A 14,249-nucleotide genomic window follows, 5' to 3' on the forward strand; every position below is an offset into this window, starting at 1 on the left:
GGTGGCGGTGCGGAGGGGAGCGCAGAGGAGCAGGGCAGGCTGGCGGCGCAGCGGGGGGGACGCACGGGCACAATAGGGAAGACACGCTCGCTCTCTCTCTCTCTCTCTCTCACTCACACGCACAAACACTCGGTTGGAATACGGTGTTTCTCTCGACGCGGACAGCATCGCCGCGGGACGAGGAGCAGTCTCGCCGGAGTGGAGGAGCGCGAGAGCGCACCGCGAGGACCTGAATCCTCCACGCCGAAGAGGTTTGGATGGATATGTTTGTGAATCGGTCGCTGCTGAGAGCAGGATAAGCCGCTGTTTGGATCTCGGGAGCTCCGGTGCCCCAGGATAGTTGCAGGGCACGAAAATTCTCGCGTATTTTTATTGTGAATGAAAAATCTTTGCACTTTTGGTTAATATTTAAGTTATTGTCATCATAGATTAATAGGTTATTTTTATTTATATTATTATAATTATTATCATCATTGGTAGTGATTTTCTAATTATTATTGTTGCTATTATTATTATTATTATTATTATTTCTGAATTTTATCAGTATGGCCTCTGGATATGTTCACCTCGTAACCGCGTCAGGTTAAGCCTGCGCTGGTGGTGTTACGTGAGTTTGTTTACGTGCTTTCCGCTGCCAAAGAATGCACCTGCTTGATGGTAATTACCCGGAAAGGATGGAGCGGGGCACGCCACAAAGGAAAACCGTGTACCGGATCTCTCTCACGTTAGTGAAAAAGGAGAGCCTGCAGGGTGTCGGTGGCGTCGCCACGGCGTCCCGGCGGCTCGAGAACCCCAAAGTGAGCGCGTACCGGCGGGAAGGATCGTCGGAGATCCAGCGAAGCTGTCTGCTAGAAGAGGTTAAAGAAGTGGAGGACGAAACGGACGACTTCTCTGCCCACGCGTACAGGAACTTCCGGACGTTCAGCACCGGACAGCTGGAACTTGGTAGGTTGAAGGTTTCGCGGAAGATGCGACATTTGCAGAAAGATAACTCGTTGGAGTTGGATGAAACACGTTCTAGCGCATCGGCAGCGGATGCGAACTGTAAAGAGGGCACTGAGAATTGCGCAGCGTTGCTTAAAGCGAATGTGCAAGCACCGGATACGGACGCTGACAGACTTAAAGCGGATGGTGAGACGGAGGAAAGCTGCAGAGCAGCTGCTGGTAATGGAGAAAGCATGGGCATTAAAAGGAAATGTATGCTCAAGACTTCCAGGAGTGCCGAGGAGCAGGTCAGCGGGCGTGCGGTCGAAGATCCGGCGTCTGAGGAGGAAAAAGACTCCCAGAAGGGCGGAAAGCTGCCCAAGGACAGCAGCCTCTCTTCTTTGCTGGCTAAACTGAACGGAAAAGCCGCCAAGCAGGCCCCCCAGACCCCTCCGGTCAAGAGGCACCCCAGCCTGCTGCGTCGGAGCTTCAGCTTTCGGCACTGGACCGGCAGCGAGCTCTTGCGGATCCGGGCCCTGTCCAAAGAGAAGCACCACAGCAGCTCGGGTTGCATCGGGCGCGAGGAGCCCCAGGTCAAATCCCAGTCCGCCGTGGTCCTGCAGAACCCCTCCTTCGATGAATCCGAACCAGCGGAAAAGGGAGAAAAGCGCAACACCCTGGACGTGGGCGAGGTTCTCGGGAGCCGCAGAGAGCGAGCCAAGGGCAAGAACCGCACACTGGACAACAGCGACCTGCTCAGGCTCTCTGACAAGTCCCTGGCAGAAAAGGAGGGATTCATCCGAGGCTCTGGTTCCCGCTCCAGTGGCCAGGAGCGCAGGCTCATCCGCTTCTTCAGTGGCATCTTCACCAAGAAGGATGGCACTTCCACGCCCGTCAGCAGCCCCAGCAACCGTGCCCTCCGCAAGAACGGCCTGCTGGGCTCCCAGAGGAGGGCCACATTGGGCTACTCGCAGTCCAGCACCGAGAGTGTCAACGGCTTCCTGCAGGACGGTAATTATATGTCCCACTGTCTATCTGTTTGTTGAAGCTTAGCGGAGAGTGCGTGGGGCGGCGGGTCACTGTTTGGCGCTGAAGCGTCGGGATGGGGGCTGGGGGCTTGGGGGGGTGTTTGTTTTGGACACAAAAGTGATGTTTAGCTGCCATTCTTTAGGGCTGCCTCTGTTTGTGTTTCATTAAAGTGTGTCTAGTCTCGGCTCTACCTCAGTCTCTCTCTACCTCTCTCTAAAATGTGCTTAATGGGGAATTCCACCTATTCTTCAAAACATCTGCGAATTCGATCGTTACGATGTAAATAGTCACTCACTGTGTTTTGAAGTGAAATGCGCTGCTCTAGAGAAACTTAGTGAGTCACAGTGGGTCAGCAGTGGTGATAAGAGCCAGACGTCTGGCTCGTTTAATGACTCTAAAAGCTGCATCACATACATGTATTACATGAAGTGGATACAGATGTGTTGCACCATGCCTAGAAATTGTTTTACAGAAGTTTTGAGTCAAGATTTTGGTCTCAAACTTAAAATTTATTCATGTTGGAGAGACACAGGGCACTTGTTTTTTGATTTACTGCTATTTTTCCCTTATTACTTGTAAATATAAAAACCCGGCAGACGTGTTGGTAGGGCTGATCGATTTGGGGAAAGTATCAAATCGCGATTTTTCTGACCGATATTGCGACTGCGATTTAAATTGTGACTATTGTCTGTAAATTAAAGTTCAGTTTTTGGCCAAGAAGACCAGAATATCCTCTTTGTCTGGGTTGAGGCTTGACCCCGTAATGTAGTGTAAGGTGTGGTTGTGATGTCACAGCAGATGGAGATTTAGTCGTGTCTGTTTGGTCTAACTCTACAGGCGGTTTACCACTCTGTTATTAGGTCAAATATCCCCACTTAAAACTAGATAATATGTAAGTTATTGATAATGTAGGCTTTAATTCTTAAAAAAATTGCAGCTCTTGTGATTTAAAAATTGCTCTATCGATATAAAAACGATTGATCTTTCAGCCCTACGTGTTGATATGCTGGTCGCTTTGCATAGCAAATACAATGGTTATACTTGCGATCATCACCTATCTGAGTCTGTACGTTTCTCTAAAGTGTATCACTTCACATCAAACCACTGAATTTAAACACATCACTATTTAATCTGTTTACACATCATTTGAATTATGAAGAAATGTAGAAAAATCAGTGGAATTCCCTTTAAAGCTGGTGGTGATGCTACAATAAAATGGCTATATTTGCAGTCATCACCTATTCACCACCATCATAAAGAGATCTGAGTCTGTACATTTCTCTAAAGTGTATCACTTCACATCAAACCGCTCTGAATTTATACGACTCATTCATTGAATTATGAAGAAATATAGAAAAATCAGTTGAATTCCCTTTAAAGCTGGTGATGCTGCAATACATGAACGACCTGTTTAGTCTTGTTCTCCCACTACTTTGTGTCTTTGTTCCTGTCTACTGATATGCAAACTCTTGGACACGTCAGCTCCCCCCCACCCCCCCACCTTTTCGAATCCCCTTTAAAAGAGTGGAGGCTTTTTTGTTAAAAGCAATGACCAGAGAGGTGGAGGCCACATTTACGCTTCTCTCTGTTGTTGCTTCTTGTGCATTATCTGTCTCTGTCTGCTCGCGGTGACAGCAGGTCGCCCGAGATGCCCTCCCTCTGTCCTGCCTGTGATATGATAATGTGGAGCTTCTGGTAGAAGCTCTGTGTGCGCAGAAAACGCCCTTAATGAATTACCTGCCTGGGCGCGAGCCACCGGCCATCTGCCGCCTCAGAGGTGAGCGGACCCTCTTGAAAGATGGGCCGCTTCTGTCTGCTCAGCCTGTCAGCTGTTCACACTCTCCATTCCTCTACATATCCTGAGAGGTCTGGGACAGGAAATGAGAGGATCTGTGAATTTTCTGTTTAAAGACGACGCTTTAGTTGAATTGGAGCAGTATTAATTAAGAGTCGGGATGTCCAGGCTTATCATTAAAGGGCCGGCGAGGCTGGAGGTTTTCAATCCAGTAGAGTAGGAGCGCATCTGATTCTACTCATTACATCATCATCAAATCAAATCATTACTTTTAACTACACGCTTGTGAGTCAGTACAGTTTCCAATGGCTTTTACCTGCTATAAAACTGACTATAGAAATAACCCTAAGTTATATTATTCCATGCAAATTTCCATGTCTGTAAGTTTTCATGCTTTTTCTTTAACCTCTTTAACTCCGTGGAACCACCGGTGGTTCCAAAACGTACTTCGTCATAGTCTTTACTTCATAACTTTCATATTTCCTAAGCTACATTCTAAAGGTGGGGGTCATATGAGAGCTGTAACTGTCTTCTTTCCAGTCAAATAGATGGGTGATGTAATTTTAAAACTTTATAATAAAAGAAGCTGAATTTTTTTACTTTTTTCTACTGAAAGTCGAACCATTTTTCCACAAATCTGAGCTATGAATTGGATCTCAGATGGCGTCTGGCGTTATGAAAAACAGGTCTGTGTGTCAGTGTGAACAGATAAACACTGAATCTGACATTTTTAGTTCTGATTTGAGACGCTTTCCTACACGGTACTGAAATCTGATCCGTATGCAGCAATGTGTCTGAACAGCCAGATCGGAATTCATGTGACTTTTACGTCAATCCAACTCCACATTCGTCATAATTTCGCGCTGCTGAGACTCATAAACATTTAGGCTGATGTTTCTGTACTAAAAAATTAGAAGAGACTCATCAAAACCGCAACGTGTTTGAAGAGATTTAGAAAGAATCTGAGCTATAAATTGGATCTCAGATGGCGTCTCTTCAGCGATTATGAAAAATTATGAAAAAATACAGAGTGTCTAAGATTTTAGGCTTTCAGCAGTAAATTGTAAGGATATGGCATTATGTTTATGATCATAAAACTCCTACACTTCACATTTTATTTCATGCAGTTACTAAATAATTTGCCTTAGGATTTAGGCGTGTAAATCCATATGGAAAAACCAGTATATACCCTGGGGAATAAGAGGTATGAAGGCACTTGAAGAAGCATTTACTTATATTCTCTGTGGCCCAAATCAAGTCAGTATGCACCGTCCTATGACTCTGAACAGTGAAACATGAAAATCTTTTATATATAAGGGTACAAAGCTAATGATAATGCAAGTGACACACTGCGTTCACTTAAGACAGAGAAGGTCAACATAATTATGATTAAACTAAATGTGTGGACTTTTTCTACTCATGAGCAGCTGAGCTTATTGAGTGTGGAGCCTTTTTCTCCCCTGTGTGCAAAGCGAGTAACGATTCCCATCTCTTTAATTTACCTCATTATTCCTTATTACACGTGACCGTTCATCAACATTACAGACGCTCTGCGGTAAAATTTACATTACATTATGTCTGAGATGTGCTTAATGTGGCCAAGCAAAGAATATCAGACAAGCTGAGTTTGAATGAAAATGCCATGTCAGTGTTGTTGACCCCAGCGGTCTTAGTGTAACTGACCCGTTCGTTTGTGTGGTGTCACGTTACCAGTGTTGATTAACTGCCTCCACATTCCCCACATTCTTTAGAGATTCGTGAAGTGAAGGCAGGACTCCTACTGAAGATAGCCACCGCTGATTATTAGATTATGACGTTTGCGGATTATCTGAAATGCATTGTTCTTTTTATGTATTGTTCTTTTCTATTTTTAGCTCTGTTCTGAGACTTGCTCAGTGAAGGCTTCACGTACTGTAGCACAGATATCCAGACTGAAAGCTCTTCACGTTTACATCCTGAATTCCTACACTGGCGTTGTTCCCTTCAATTAGCACAGCAGTGCTGGCTGTGAGCATGTCTTGCTGCCATGTGTTACTCTATGGGAGCAGGATGTGAAATAGTGTTCTCCAGTGCACAGTCAGCACTGATCCTCTGCATTGTTCGGAGCCAGATGGGACGTGCTTAAAAATGCTCACGAACGGGCAAGTTTTAGCCTAAAATGTCTTTGTACGTTGTGTTTCAGCATCTTTGCTGTTCCTTGGGGCCGTTGCTGTTCCCACCACCAACCTCTCCATATGGCTCATGTTACCGTATTTGATTTCCGGATAGGACTTGGTTCAGTTCTGTGTGAGGAAAAAGCTTCCAGAATTACAGGCATAAAATTAGAACAGAGAAGCGCTTCTTGGCTCAAAAACGTCTGCAGCAGGAAAGTCGGGATTTCATGCTGTTTATCGCAGGTCGCTGACTTTGGAACTGAGACTCTGATCCGTGTAACACACTCAAGACTCTGACTGTGGCAGGTAGTTCAGTACAGGGTGTCCCAGACTTACAGATGAAATTAGCTGCAGATAATAGACTTTATCTACAGTCTTATGTTTTTTCCCAGCCTTTGTTAAAACCTCTTTTACATTTTTGTGATAGCAGATGTTTTAGCTCCCTTTTAGACCGTGGTTATATGAATAGATGCCACAGTCTCAGGCTTTGTTCACACGGCAGGTAAAAGTGGCCCAAATCTGATCTTTTTCTTCAGATGTGACACAGATGTGTGTGAACAGATAAATACACTGAATCTGACCTTTTCAGTTCTGATTTGAGACGCTTTCATATGTGGTACTGAAATCTGATCCGTATCCGATATGCAGCAATGCAGCTCAGTCTGAACAGCCAGATTGGAATTCATGCGACTTTTACGTCAATCCAACTCCACATTCATCATAATTTCGCGCTGCTGACACTCAGAAACATTTAGTCTGATGTTTCTGTACTAAAAATTTAGAAGAGACTCATCGAAACCGCAACGTGTTTGAAGAGATTTTGAAAGAAATGTCCGAACGCGGCCGCAGGAGAACGAGGCTGCAGCGTCAAAGAACAGTTAAAAGTCTGAAAGCGAAGTTTAAAGAATCCGAGGACGTGAATCAAAGAAGTGACCACGCCCTTTTTACGGATCGAACACATTCTGGGTGATGAGCCCAGCTGTCAGTCAGTGAAGCTTCATGATGGCTCCTGTGATGCTGGTGAAGATGAAGCTGATCCTCCGGGAGCGACTGGCGTTCGTTGGCGGTCGTGATTGTTTACCTCTTGATGAGCCGCGTGAAGCTCTGATCTTTTGCAAATGTGGGTCAGTTTAGGAGCTGATCTGTTCAGACTGATGTCGCATACAGATCAGATTTAAAAGATAATGTGAACAGCCAAACAAAAAATCGGATTTGGTGAGAAAGTCAGATTTGGGCCTCTTTTACCTGCTGTGTGAACGTAGCCTAAAAGTAGCCTATATTCTGCCTGGTTTATGATGTCATTCTCTTTGGATTATCTATTTTTATGTGTTCCTCCTCAATTACGTGCCAGTTGTTGACTCTTTCAGACAAGGTGGTGGTATAGTTGAAGTGTTGAGCCTCAAGGCTGGAGGGGTTGAAGGCCTGAACTGCCACAGCCCATCTCCGTCTGCCCCCTGCCGCCCCACCCTCAGCTCTCGCGCTTGGCCTAATGGTGTCAGGTATGGGTGGCTCTGTTTGACCTACATTTACAGCCATGCAGAAGTAATGTATGCTGCATGTGTGGATATAAAGGGCTGGGTGTGATAAGAGCGTGGCTGCAGCTTCTTGTGGCCGGACTGTCTGAGTAAAGTGGAGTTGGGACAGACCGTGCCGAAGGAGGGCTTTTATGCGCTGCAGTTTTTCCACGTTAAAAGCTTTTAAATATTGCATGAATTTGGTCCATGAATGTTTTCGTACCTCCGTTGCCCACTCCGAGTGATGTAGTGATATTTGAGCTTTCACACAGGGCATAATAATAGAGGAATCTCATTGTGGGTAATTGCCAAAGAGGGATTGGAGTGATGTTCAGGATCCCTGCAGCTGCCACTTCTGCAGTTTGGTGCAGCGTTTCCATTACAGCCCCAGAGTGTAGCGAACAGGGCTGAACGTAGGTGGATGGTATAAGATGCTTTTTTTTGAGTGTATCATATGTCTTGTACCTTCTAGAACAGTGAACATCATATCAAAAAGAGCTATGTTGTCCAAATGTACACTGGTAGAAATAAAACTTCTGTTCTTCAAGGTACAAACAGTGTAAATGTTCCCTCAAAGCTCCTACAGTGGTTTTAAGGTCTGATTGTGAACCTTAAATAAGTTTTTCCAGGTGAAAAGTTCGTATTTGTACCTTTTCATAACCGAATGTTTTAAACAGAACAGTAAAATAAAAGCCTGGAGACGAGACGGGGTGTGTGGAGTCAGTACAGCTTAGAACATATCATTTCAGTGGATTATGGTTCAGTTATGGTCCCTGACTAAAGGTACTGAGATGGACCCTTGAGGATCCCACCCCAGTGACAGTTTAATACCTTTATTTCTGAGAGTGTAGAGAACGTGAATTTGATAAGTTACAGAAAGCTGATTGGATTTTAGCCCATTATTTTCTTTTTTACCAATTGTTATACCTGTTGTTTATGAAGTTGTGCTTGGAGATAATGAACTGGACATTAATGTAAGGCTGGTGTCTACAGAAAAGTCTTGATTGGGTCCCAGAGGGGGAAAAGAGAACAAATCAGATCCAGTCCTGCACCAGTCTAGCCTGAAATAGCACACATTCCCATTGTGTGATGTGATGTCATGTTAGCTGTGTATGCCGTCTTGTGGGGGTAATAGTGTTTGAGTAATTTGAGCACAGTGGTCTAATTTTAGGTGCTCATGTTAAGTAAAATGCTTTAATTAAAATAGCTTAATTTGAAACTTAACCACTTTTAAAAGCAAAATATCAGATCGGTCATGTAGGTTTTAATATCAATACCAAAGTGATTTTGCGCCGTCTCTCATTGTGCTCATTAAAACCCACTTACGCAGTTTTCCTGAAGGTTCTGACATTCACCAGCGTTTTCTTATTTGGGATTTGTTCTTAGGTAAGAACAGAATCCACACACACTCAAGAGCGCAAAGCTGAGAACGGTTCTGCGGTTTAGGAACACGTCATGAATCTGACGTAGACTTTTTCTCAGGACCTTTAACACATTTAGGAAGATACTGGTGAATTTTTGGTGTTTTTCACAGCCTTGTTTAAACGTTTCTGGTGCGTTTTGTCCGAGGACGCCGTACCAGCTGATTGGATTAAACAGAATGTGCTTTTGATATTTGACTGTGTGATAATAAGAGCGTTTAGACATGAATCCTCCGTCTTTTCTGGTTTGTTTTTTGATGCCAGTTTTTCTCCAAGAGAGTTGTCTGGTCCTCACTATGATCAGAGCTTTTCTCTTCTCATCTGTACCGCTGCCTCTACGCTACATTACCCCCTCTATCCTGCATATAGAGCTCTGGGAGTGAGCATCAAGTACTGAAAATGCTGTAACAAGCCCACTGTGGCTTGTCCTGGCTGCACAGAGCCGCAGAAGCAGGACTGTGTAAAAATAATGAGTCTTGTAGGAGAAGCAGCGTCTCACGGTCCCTCTGAAATGCCGGGGTTCTTTTTCTGCAGCCTCCGCTTAGTAGGTCAGCCCCGTACCCTCGCTGGCTGCCGTCCGACTGCAGACATCCTGGAAAATGCATTTTTAATGTGGAGGCCGTGTTGCTGGGCGAATTGCCTTTGTCGTCAGTGGAGTTGCTGGACTAAAGCTGGAAAGCCCAGTCCGCCTTTAAAACTGTCTCCGAAACTGATTGTCTTAACTGGGCAACTGTAACTCAGTAGGACATTTACAGGGGTCACCGTGGGGTCAAACATTCCCCAGTACTTGGACATGGTATGCTCTGCTAGGCTTTGCTATTCCTGTGCCTGGGAAGGAAAACGTTTGTGTTTCCAAGTCAAGATGCGATTAAACAACCTTGTGATTTGTCAGAGTGCATGTGTGTGTGTGTGTGTGTGTCTGTATATATATGTATATATATGTGTGTGTGTATATATATATATATATATATATATATATATATGTATATGTGTATGTATATTTCCTAAAAAGTTGGGACGCTGTGCAAAATGTAAATAAAAACAAAATGCAATGATGTACAGATCATTTAAACCCTATATTTCATTGGAAATGCTTCAAAGATAACATGTCAAATGTTGAAAGTGAGAAATTTAATTGTTTATTGATAAATATTTGCCTATTTTAAATTTGATGCCAGCAACATTGTTCCAAAAAAGTTGGGACGGGGGCAACAAAAGGCTGGTAAAGTTGTGTAATGATAAAAAACACCTGGTGTTTAATTGGCAACAGGTCAGTAACATGATTGGGTATAAAAGAGCATCTCAGAGAGGCGGAGTCTTTCAGAAGTAAAGAGGAGGAGGGGTTCACCACTCTGCGAAAGATCAAATAGTGCAACAATTCAAGAAAAACGTTTATCAACATTAAATAGCAAAGAACTTCTGCTTTTCATCATCTACAGTACATAATAACACTGAAAGATTCTGAGAATCTGGAGAAATCTCTGTATGTGAGGGACGAGGCCAAAACCAGTATTTGCTGGCCGTGATCTTTGGGCCCTCAGACAGCACTGCATTAAAAACAGACATGATTCTGTAGTGGAAATCACTGCATGGGCTCAGAACCACTTCTGAAAACCACTGTCTGTGAAAACAGTTTCGCTGCATCCACAAATGCAAGTTAAAACTCTAAAACGCAAAGAAGAAACTGTACTCAAACAGGATCCTGAAATGCTGCCACCTTCTCTGGGCCCAAGCTCATTTAAAATGTACCGAGGTGAAGTGGAAAGGTGTCCTGTTGTCCGACGAATCAACATTTGAAATTCTGTTTGGAAATCATCAAGCATTTAACATTAATTTTATACATCTTGTTCATCAAACTTTCCGCATTTGTCGGTATGTAATTATAGGTCGCTGTGCAGCATAGAGGTTGGCAAAATGACTATATTTATCGTTATTGTGATAAATTGTCTCAGTATGCTTTTCTGAGCATGTTGTTTATATCTGAATTTAAAAGGGAAATTTATCATTTAACCATTGCTACATCTGTTGAAAACATGCCTCCTCTCCTCCTATACTGGTGCCAAATAGTGAAAGTTTATGGTTTAATAACTTTGAAAACCTCTTTGTGATGATACATCTTGAAGGTGGGAGAAGCTTTTGAAAAGCCACACCTGCTTTGTGGTGGATTTTTGGTGGAGAGTGTCTTTGGTGAAGGGTTTTAAATGTGCTTTATAGTAGTTTTTTCCTACTAGTTGGCAAATGTAGAAGAAACCAATGGTTGTATGGTGTATTTGTGTAATGCATACTGGGAATTGTAACAAGAGAGCACTTTTTAGGCCAGAGTGTCCGTTTGAAGAGCACTGAGCTGCAGCTTGTTTCATAACGGAGAGCGTACTTGGTTCTGTTTAATTAGATTCACTGCAGTGTGTGAATGCTGAATAGAAATCATTGTGTTTATAGTTTTTGATCATATTTTTTAATGTGACACTGCTGGTGGATTTTTCCCTGTGTTTACTTATTAAACCTTATTCAAAGAAATGTGTTTTTGTCATGACAGAACTTCTTGAAGTATTGTGGTGTTTTTGCCGTGTTACTAACTCTTAATACACCAGCTTTGCACTGTTTAGACTAAAGCTGTTGGTAAAAATAGTTGAACTAATTGGACTGAAACTGGCTGCCTCTGGCTTACGTAACTGTCTTTGCCTGTCTTTTCCATCTTTAGTATCTGTCTGCTGCTACAGAATCGGTGAATTTCATCGGTTCTTTTTGTTGTCTGTATGAAAAGGAGGTTTTAAGAAGCTGTGAAACTTCGAGGAAGTGTGGAGTGTTCATGTAACACAAGTGACTCACTGATTTAATGATTTTGTTTTTCTGTCTTTCTTTCTCTTTTTCTTTCTGTTCTGTCTCTAGCTCACTTTCTCGAAAGCCGGGGTTACACCACACGACTTTTACCCCTATTTTAGCCCGGATTCTCAGTCTGGCTGAGTCTGATCTCGTTGGCACTGGGCTGCAGATTTTTGGGTTGACAGTTGGAGAGAGAGTCGAGTCGTGTGTGGGGGCGCTGACTCAGATTTACAGCCTCCCGATCGCGTTTCAGACCGGTCGGAGTTTATCAAACGATTTTTTTAACCCGACTCTGAGCGAAATCTGATGTAAACTGGTCAACGACTCAATCTGAACAGACTCCTGCAACAGCCAATGAAAACTGAGAGCGCGAAAGAAGAAAATACAGCAAGTAAACGAAGAAAAATGGCGAAAAGTCTCTCACAGGTGGAGCGAAGCTTTTCAATGAGCTGAGTTTAAGGCACAATTAAGTTTGTCCATTTAAAACTCTAAAAAAATACCAACTGATGACAATTTTTAAATCCATGATTCTCACTTAAACGTTTATCTGCGGATTCTTTACTGTCTCGGCGCAAAAGGCAGAGAAAACAGCCGCAGCCGCTCCATGTTTGTTTATTTGCGTCTCCTAGTAACGAGTTCACGTGATTTTGAGTTCAGTGAGCTCCGTTCGGTTCAGCAGCAGCTGAAAAGTTGAGTAGTGTGTGATCCCTAATCGTTTAATGTGGATCCCCAATATTTCAGTTGCCTTAAAAAATCTGCAAAAATCTGTCTGATAATGTGAGACGCCCGGTCTTTTATAATCTGTTCAGACTTTAAAAGTCGTGTATTATAATCTGTTCAGACTTTAAAAGTCGTGTATTGAACCCAAGGCTTAAGTAAAATATATTTCTATACCATCTGTCTCTTGTTCTATAGACGTATCTTACTGAGTTCCACAGAAACCTGACAGCACGTTGCAGAACTGAGATTATGTTGCGGTGACTAGCAGCGCTGGTGTAATCAGTATGCAGTCCTAGTAGATACCATCAGTGAGACTGTGATGCCCTTTTGTAGTCCTGAAATTTTGTCACGGCGGTGACGAGGCCGTGCGTACTGGTGCAACGAGCCGAACGAAAACAAAAAATACTCCTTCCTTAACAATTTACATACACGAGAACACGCATGACTAATGTTGTTTACAAGGCTGAAAATAATGGCTCTGTTATTAGCCATGTTGTGACTGCTGTTACTGACTACACATGCACGTGTATATGTGTGACAGGGAAAGTGTGTGTGTGTATATATATATATATATATATATATATATCGTTCCTGTCCAATGAAAACAAGTATCTCCAAAATATTAACTTTACAGGAGAGGGCAAAAACACTCTCACCAGTCAGTTTAAAGAGATTTCGTTTCAGGTGATTTTAGAGCATTTCTATTGGTCCATTCATCATGAAATTTACACAGTGTAAAGGACAGCTGGTGTATTGAAAAGATGTAGAAAACTAAAAATTAACAAAAATGGAGATGCATGGTTTTCATTGGACAGCGACGATATGTCTATATATATTAAATGTAATTAATTGATTCAGAGTAATTTTATACCATTTGTCGTGAAATCAGTGTAAAGTACACATTACACATTCATATAGCGTAAAAATACAGAGAGCTGACAAGATTATTATTATTATTATTATTATTATAATTATTATTATTATTGTTGTTATTATTATTATTATTGTTTTTTTTTGTTTTTTTTATCCACTGACCAGTATAGCATAGGCGCACTAACCACTCTGCCCAGTTTGAAAATGCTGGACATAAAAACAGTGTTTGGCTTATAAACTCTGAAAATCTGTCCTGCTGTTTTATTAGGCCTTCTCCCATAGAGGATTCCTCTCGTCTTTGGCGGAGCTTGAGGTTAATTAGGTGGCAGGCGGTCAGGGCAGGGATCAGCAGGGTCCTTGCATATTACCAATGCGGCCTGCAAATCACTACTCTCTAGCAGTGCTGCGTAGCCTCCTCTTTGCCTCAGAAAAAGCCCTCAGCGAAAGAATTTTACAGACTACCACAGTGACAGTAGTAGAACCTTTTAGGTGCTACATGGAAACCTTTAAAAACATTAAAGGTTATTTAAATAGTGATATACAGCAGGTTCTGTATGTGTTTGTTTTTGTTTGGCCTGAATATATTTTTTTCCTAAATCTTGGTTTCACATTTATAAAGTATTTTTGTGTCAGGATGAAACCTTGTGTTGCCCTTTTTGTTGTTTTTATGTTTTGACATTATTATAAAATGTGAGCTGGTCTACATTGTGTTTAAATTCCCAGTAGAAGTGATCCGAAATTACTCGGAAAAGGAAGCATGTTTCATTCGTTCATTTTTATTTGTTTTCCTTTACCTGTAAAGTTACTATTTCAGTGACATGAGGGTTTGTAGCTTCTGCCGCGATGTTGTTTCAGGTAGAACGTTTCATAAAATGATTTTAAAAGCGATTTGCCGCTGTCGACACAAAACCCTGTATCTCCAAAATGGTGACTTTACAGGAGAAGGAAAAGTCAGACTTAACTTTTAATGTAAGTCAATGGAACCAGACATTTTCCC

At 42.6% G+C, this 14,249-nt stretch overlaps 1 protein-coding gene across 2 annotated transcripts in view; it reads left to right on the forward strand.

Moving 5' to 3' along the window:
• Positions 1-14,249, forward strand: part of agap1 (ArfGAP with GTPase domain, ankyrin repeat and PH domain 1) — a 263,429-nt gene that overhangs the window by 59,474 nt on the left and 189,706 nt on the right. The window contains exon 1 of one of the 2 annotated variants that reach the window (XM_036569792.1): positions 504-1,935. The exons of the other annotated variant lie outside the window; for it this stretch is intronic. Within the exon in view, the coding sequence (XP_036425685.1) occupies positions 642-1,935 (1,294 nt within the window). The 5' untranslated portion in view covers positions 504-641. Of the gene's footprint in view, positions 1-503; positions 1,936-14,249 lie in introns of those variants that run through there. 2 annotated transcript variants of the gene reach the window in all.

The sequence above is a fragment of the Colossoma macropomum genome, unplaced genomic scaffold, assembly GCF_904425465.1.
Source record: "Colossoma macropomum unplaced genomic scaffold, Colossoma_macropomum, whole genome shotgun sequence".
In the NCBI taxonomy this organism is placed as follows: Eukaryota; Metazoa; Chordata; class Actinopteri; order Characiformes; family Serrasalmidae; genus Colossoma; species Colossoma macropomum.